We start from the raw sequence: 7,230 nt of genomic DNA on the forward strand, positions 1-7,230 counted from the left end.
CCTTCTGACAGGCAGATATTCAGAGTAAAAGCCAAAGGCATTTTTTCTCAGTTCAACATTTTTCCTTTGTTCATTTTAATACCATCATATTTGCTTCCCTCTTCACAGAAATTTTTCAAAAGTAGTTTCCTCTGCCTGGAATTGCCTTCCTTCATGGGATTTACGTGGACTGATCTCTAAAGGGCTTTAAGGTTTTGCTCAAATACAACATTTTAAAAAACATTCTGCATTTCTCCTACTTTGGATAGCACAATTTCATCATTTTGTTATCACCAATTGTTTTCTTAAAAGTACGTTTTAGGGGTGCCTGGGTGACTCAGTGGGCTGGGCCTCTGCCTTCAGCTCAGGTAGTGATCCCAGTCCTGGGATCGAGCCCACATCAGGCTCTCTGCTCAGCAGGGAGCCTGCTTCCCCCTCTATCTCTGCCTCCCTCTCTGCCTACTTGTGATCTCTCTCTCTGTGTCAAATAAATAAAATCTTGTTTAAAAAGTATGTTTTATACCCTTAATGTCTTACCTTTTTATTTCATTCCCGTAACTTGGAAATAAGCTTCATGAGGATAAGGATAATTATGTTTTTTAAAAAATGCTAAATCTTAAATAGTACCAAATCATGTTTAGGCAATCAATGTTTAATGAATGAATGATCTCTTATAGTTTTTACAGTTCATGCTAGACTATTTTGAGAAAATAAATGTGAAGAGTATAAAGGTTACTAGACTCGGTTGGTTAGATTCCTAAGTAAATCTGACTTACTTGATTTTTTTAAAGGCTGTATTTCATACCACTTTACAAAACAGAAAATGCTTGATTTTTCTAAAATCCACTTTTTTGGCATTAAAATTTTTCTGACTTTAAGGGCTTCAACAATCAATTCCATGCACCAGTATTTCATAATATGGTCCAAGAAATTTTCTTTTCTCACTTTTTAAATATTTTTCTAACCATGTTTCCCCTACAAATTTTGCCACTCAAATATTTTCTATGTATTAAATGGTCATTACATTTGCACATCTTATCTCTATGGCAAAGAGCTACTTTCCTCTCAAAATTTAAAACATCCCCTTCACCTATCCAAATGTAGATATAATTGTTATCTCCACTGTTCACAATAAAGATTTCTATAAGAACATTAACAAAATTATATTTTACCAATATGTTGCACTATTCTCTCCTATTAAATCATAAACTCTGGTGACCTGGACCAGGCTGGGATCTTCTAAGAACTGGACCAGGGCTGTTTTCTCTCTGTACCCTACCAATCTGTAATCTACCATGCTGAGGTTACCTGGTCTCCCTTAATTTAAAGTTTACCAAATATTGATTTCAAAACTGTTTTCTTTCTTTGGTCTTTTGGGTGTGAGAAAGTTTTGGCAATATGTTTGTTAAGAAGAATTTCATATCATTTCGTATCCCTTTTCCAGCATGGATTCTAACATTCCCTTATTTGTAAATTCCAAACAATGTCTTTAATTTTGCCTATCTTATTTTTTTATCTTAAATTTCTTTGTAGCCATTTGTGACTTCTTAAATTTTATCTGTGTTACAAACTAAATATTACTCTTTCTAAAATGCAATATATGATCTCCTAAGTAGAACTTTAGGGAAAAAGGTCACAATGGTCTTTAAACCTTTCATGTTTATAATATAATGGCAATGTTTATATATTATATGAAACCAACAATTCAAAATCAATAGTATAAATATTGATCTAAATAATTTTGTGCTTTAAAAGAAATTCAGAATATTTTGTTTATTGCCACTATGATTTCTTTAAACATTTCAACATATTTCCTTTAATTCTTTGAACACATTAATAATGCCTGCTTTGAGATATTTTTCTGCTAAATGCACCTGGCTCTACTCAGAGCCAGTTTCTATTTATTGTTGTTTTCCATAGGAGTATTTTTCTTGTTCTTTGCTCGCGTCTTGTTATTGATGTTGTTAAAAGCTGGATATTTTAGGTAATAAAATTGATTCACTTTTCTAATATATATATTTGGTAGTGGGTACTCCTCATCACTAATTCTGTTACAATATTTTTGCATCTTCAGGATGGAGAAATAACAATTTTATCTCTAACTGAAAACTTTTAAGTACTCAGTGTGTATTTGTAAAACTGAATTCTATTTGTATTCTAACAACCCAACTCAATCCAAGGATAACCTGTTCTTCCCATTGCTTCAGATATATCTAAACAAGTTTTATAATTCTGAAATTTTACTGATGAAAGTATTCCTGCTTTATTTCTGATCTTAAACATAAATATATCTCTGAATCTTTTTTGACATAATATATGTATGTATATATGATTATATATAATCACATGAACATTAACGGTGGGTTGCATGTGAAAGCAAAAAAACTTTCTTTTTCATTAAAGGAATAACACCCAACACGTTATCTAACCCTCTTAAATGTTTAAGTGTACAGTGTAAGATTGTTAACTGTATACACTAGGTTGTTCAGCAGATCGCCAGGACTTATTCACCTTGCATAAATGAACTTGTATTCATTTTATATTTTACATACGTTTTTATGTCTCCCCCCAATGGTAACTTTGCCCTTATACAGTAAGTACCCAGCAGTCTTCTTGTGGCTGACTCCAGATGCATAAATTGTTACTTTTGGTCAGGTGGATGTGTCGATGGAGGCAGAATGAGAGGTCCAGCAGTTTAACTGACAGCGTTTTGATACTGGTTCCAAAGTTATTGTGCTCTGAGGGAATAGAGATAGAAAGGACTATGAGATATGGGTTATTATATTATTATGATCTATTACTAGGTTGGTATAGCTTTCAATCTTCTAATTATACAAAATTACTGAGATATTCTGACTTCTCCTTTCCTTCCATCATATCTCATACAAATTTTTCTCATATTTTCTTGGATTTTTTAGCTGTTCTTAAATCCTTCTTATATTAATGTGACACAGAATATTATAACCCATGATATCATTACTTTACCTTCTTTATTCCATATAAAGTGGAGCAGTACGGATTTACTTACAAGATTCTTTAACTTACTATTTTATTTTTCCATTATTATGCTTTGCTTTTTCTGTATCATTATATGAGCTACATTTATGATATGACAGAACAGGACTCTTGTAGCTTACTCTGATATTGGTATACCCTGCAGTGTCTGTACTGGCAGTTATAACAGCTCTTCCAGAAGATGTTGTGAGTCTGATAAAGTGGTATTTTTTCCCCTCTAATAGGGTACTGAAGAAGGACCACTCCTATAACTCCTTTGACTGGATTCATTCCAACTTGTGGATCAAAACTGGGGTGCAGGCATATTTTTTTGCCAATTAAGATATCTTCTTGGTCAGTGATCCCTGAAATGTCAGAGTGCAAATGTTTCCTAAAGAAATAGAAAAGTGAAGAACAGAATAATGAAGTTAGAATGAGAAAAAACATTTCATTTTACTTCCATTTAAGCTGAAATTTTAATGAAAAGCTTGTACTTACTTAACAATATAATCCAACAAATTTCTATTTACATTCCTAAAATGATGCTCTACATTACACATTGCATAGAATTTGACTTTTAGAACTCCAAACTTCATGTTAGTATATTATTTTCCAAAGACAAAGTCCCTTGAATGCATCAATATCCAATGTAAATAAAATTAATTTTGGCAAAAAATATAAAATGTATATATAACTATGATCTCTTATCATGACTCTAGCTGTACTTACAGTTTACACAGACAGCTGGCTGTGGAGAGTACCCACCACCGACTCAGAATAACACTCTGGCAGGTTTCAGCCACGGACACTAGCCATGGGATATTTCTGGATGCTGTCAATGGAGCAATCGTTGGGGTCAATGAGCTTAACCACTGCTTTTGAGAACTGGGTACTAAAAGGGCAGATAGGGAGGGGAAGAAGTAAATATAACATGAAAAACAACATCTTGCTGTATGATTAATGAGATTTGTCATCTTACCTTTGTTGAAGATGGGAAATAAGAGAATATAGAGAAAATTGAGTAAGGTAAATAAAAGTGGCAAAATGTAAGATGAGGTGAAAGAGAAGCATAAGAAGTAGCAAATGAGGTAAACATCAAGGAGAAAAACAGAAGATATTTTAAAAGATTAAGGAAAATAAAAAATATTTTCCCCAGTATTAAGACAAACAAGAGGAGAAAAAAAAATCCCAATTAGCTGTAACTTACCACCACAACAGTGAAAAAACAGTCCCCAAAACTGGTAGAGGCAAAGTGGAGATCTCATGTTGGCTCAATTGGATGTGAATGCAAAACAAGGTTCTAGTCGAGTAGCTGCCACGGTTGAGACTGAAATTATAAGATATAGAATGTTTGACATCATAATACCTACTTATGAGATAACTGCCTTCTTCTATTATGATCACCCCACTAGAAATGTTACATACAACAAATTTATTCAAGTTAAGTATAATTTAAAAATTAAAAGAAACTTTATTTAGTTCAAGGTTAACCTTCATTTTTGGAGTGAGACAATGAATATCATTCCAACACCCTGTAAAGAATATTATTAATTTGGCATTACCATGTAGCTTTACTTACCTGCCACATATACATCTAATTAAAAGGATTAGACCCATATGATCTAACACAGAAATAAGTTTATGAAATACTGATTAATAATAGTTTAAAACAACTTACAGATCAGTATAGAAAATGATAGAAACTAAAACTGTGGAAAATTATCTCAAGAGCTGTAGATACTTCTTTCTGATGAAAATCTCATGTAAAGAGCAACAATTCAATAAATTTTACCTAATCTCATATAGAGTGTACTATAAGTTGGACACATAATTCTGAGGAAAGGAAGCCTTGGGCTTCATAGGGTTCTCAATTCAGTGGATGAATATATTAGTTAAGATTATTTTCTGCTGGATAGGACAGAAAACATAAAATTGATTATATAAAATATATATATATATTTAAATATATATATATATACATATGATATATATATCATATGTATGTATGTGTGTATGTATGTGTATGTATGTATGTACGTGTATCATATATATATGTGTGTGTGTGTGTGTGTGTATATATATCTATCATATAACATCATGAGATACCAATGACGTCAGCTTCATGATTTTATCTGAGTTCATTCTATCATTCTGGTCAGCAATTTTACTTTGAATTCCATCCTTAAAAAGACTAAAAAATGCTTTATCTCTATGATGCCCTTGTTCAGAACAGAATGTCCTTGTTAAAAACAGAAGAGAGAGCAAAGAAAAAATCTAATGTCTTCCATTTAAGTCTTTATTCCATTTTGAATTTATTTTTGTGTCTGGTATGGTCCAGTGTGAAAATGGTCCAGTGTCATTCTTCAGCATGTGGCTGTCCAATTTTCCCAACAGCATTTGTGAAGAACCTGTCATTTTTCCATTGTACATCCGTTCCTGCTTTGTTGAAGATTAGTTGACCATAGAGTTAAGGGTCCATTTCTGGGCTCTCTATTCTGTTCCATTATCTATACGTCTGTCTTAATGACTACAGCTTTGTAATATAGTTTGAAGTCTGGATTGTGATGCCTCCAGCTTTCCTTTTCTTTTTCAAGACTGCTTTGATCACTTGGGGTCTTTTCTGGTTGCATACAAATTTTAGGTTTATTTGTTCTAGCTCTGTGAAGAATGCTGATGGTATTTTGATAGAGATTGCATTAAATTTGTACACTGCTTTGGGAACTATGGAAATTTCAAAAATGTTTATTTTTCCTATCCATGAGCATGGAGTGTTTTTTCATTTCTCTGTGTCCCTTTCAATTTCTTTCACACGTATTAAATTTTTGCAGAGTAGATCTCTTACCTTTCTGGTTAGGATGATTTGCAGGTATCCTGTGGTTTTGGTGCAACTGTAAATGAGATCAAATTCTTTTTTTTTTTTTTTTCATTATTATGCTGTGTTAGTCACCATACAGTACATCATTAGTTTTTTTTTTTTATTTCTTTTTGGTGTAACAGAATTCATTGTTTATGCACCACACTAAGTGCTCCATGCAATATGTGTCCTCTCTAATACCCACCACCAGGCTCACCCAACCTCCCACACCCTGCCCCTTCAAAACGCTCAGGTTGTTTTTTAGAGTCCATAGTCTCTCATGGTTCATCTCCCCTTTCCCTCAACTTCCTTCTCCTTTCCATCTCCCCTTGTCCTACATGTTATTTGTTATGCTCCACAAATCAGTGAAACCATATGATAATTGACTCTCTCTGCTTGACTTATTTCACTCAGCATAATCTCTTCCAGTCCTGTCCATGTTGCTACAAAAGTTGGGTATTCATCCTTTCTGATGGAGGCATAATACTCCATAGTGTATATGGACCACATCTTCCTTATCCATTCATCTACTGAAGGGCATTTTGGTTCTTTCCACAGTTTGGCGACCATGGTCATTGCTGCTATAAACATTGGGGTACAGATGGCCCTTCTTTTCAGTGCATCTGTATCTTTGGGGTAAATACCCAGTAGCGCAATTGCAGAGTCATAGGGAAGCTCTAGTTTTTGATGGAGTGCTCCATGATTCATTGTTTGCATATAACACCCAGTGCTCCATTCAATCCGTGCCCCCGTAAATAACCCATCACAAGGCTCACCCAACTTTCCACCCCACCTTCTAAAATCCTCAGTTTATTTCCTGGAGTCCATAGTCTCTCATGGTTGTTGTTTTTTATTTATTTATTTTTTAGTCTATTCACTTAGGTAGCATATAGCACATCATTAATTTCTGGTGTAGAGTTCAAAAATTCCTAAGTTGCTTATAACACCCAGTGCTCATCACAATAGCTGTCCATCTTAATACTCTAGAAAGGAACAGAGGCAGCAACTTCTTAAACCTTGGCTGTATCACTTGCTTACCAGACACATCTCTGGGAGCAAGGGAAACAAAACCAAAATGAACTTTTGGGACCTCATCAACATATCAATGTTCTGGACAATGAAGAAAACAATCAATAAGACAAAAAGGTAACCAACAGAATGGGAGAAGGATATTTAAAAATGACACAGCTGATAAAGGGTTAGTATCCTATCCAAAGTCTATAAAGAATAGATCAAACCCAACACTCAAAAAAATTTTAAAAAATCCAATTAAGAAATGAACAGAATTCTACCACTGAACCACCAATGCCCCACAAGAAATGAACAGAAGACATGAACAGACATTTGTCCAAAGAAGACATAAAAATAGACATAAAAATGGCCAACAGATACATGAAAAGATC

The 7,230-nt window shown here is 33.7% G+C and overlaps 1 protein-coding gene across 1 annotated transcript in view; it reads right to left on the reverse strand.

Annotated features, from left to right (window-relative positions):
* LOC125092627 (uncharacterized) overlaps nucleotides 1-5,843 on the reverse strand; it is a 13,563-nt gene extending 7,720 nt beyond the window's left edge. The window contains exons 1-5 of the mRNA XM_047717027.1: nucleotides 5,816-5,843; nucleotides 4,181-4,300; nucleotides 3,703-3,865; nucleotides 3,117-3,364; nucleotides 2,581-2,717 (exon numbers count right to left, since the gene is read on the reverse strand). Of these exons, the coding sequence (XP_047572983.1) occupies nucleotides 2,581-2,717; nucleotides 3,117-3,364; nucleotides 3,703-3,865; nucleotides 4,181-4,238 (606 nt within the window). The 5' untranslated portion in view covers nucleotides 4,239-4,300; nucleotides 5,816-5,843. The remainder of the gene's footprint in view (nucleotides 1-2,580; nucleotides 2,718-3,116; nucleotides 3,365-3,702; nucleotides 3,866-4,180; nucleotides 4,301-5,815) is intronic.
* Between the last annotated feature and the right edge of the window lie 1,387 nt (nucleotides 5,844-7,230).

This window comes from Lutra lutra, chromosome Y (assembly GCF_902655055.1).
Source record: "Lutra lutra chromosome Y, mLutLut1.2, whole genome shotgun sequence".
Taxonomy (NCBI): Eukaryota; Metazoa; Chordata; class Mammalia; order Carnivora; family Mustelidae; genus Lutra; species Lutra lutra.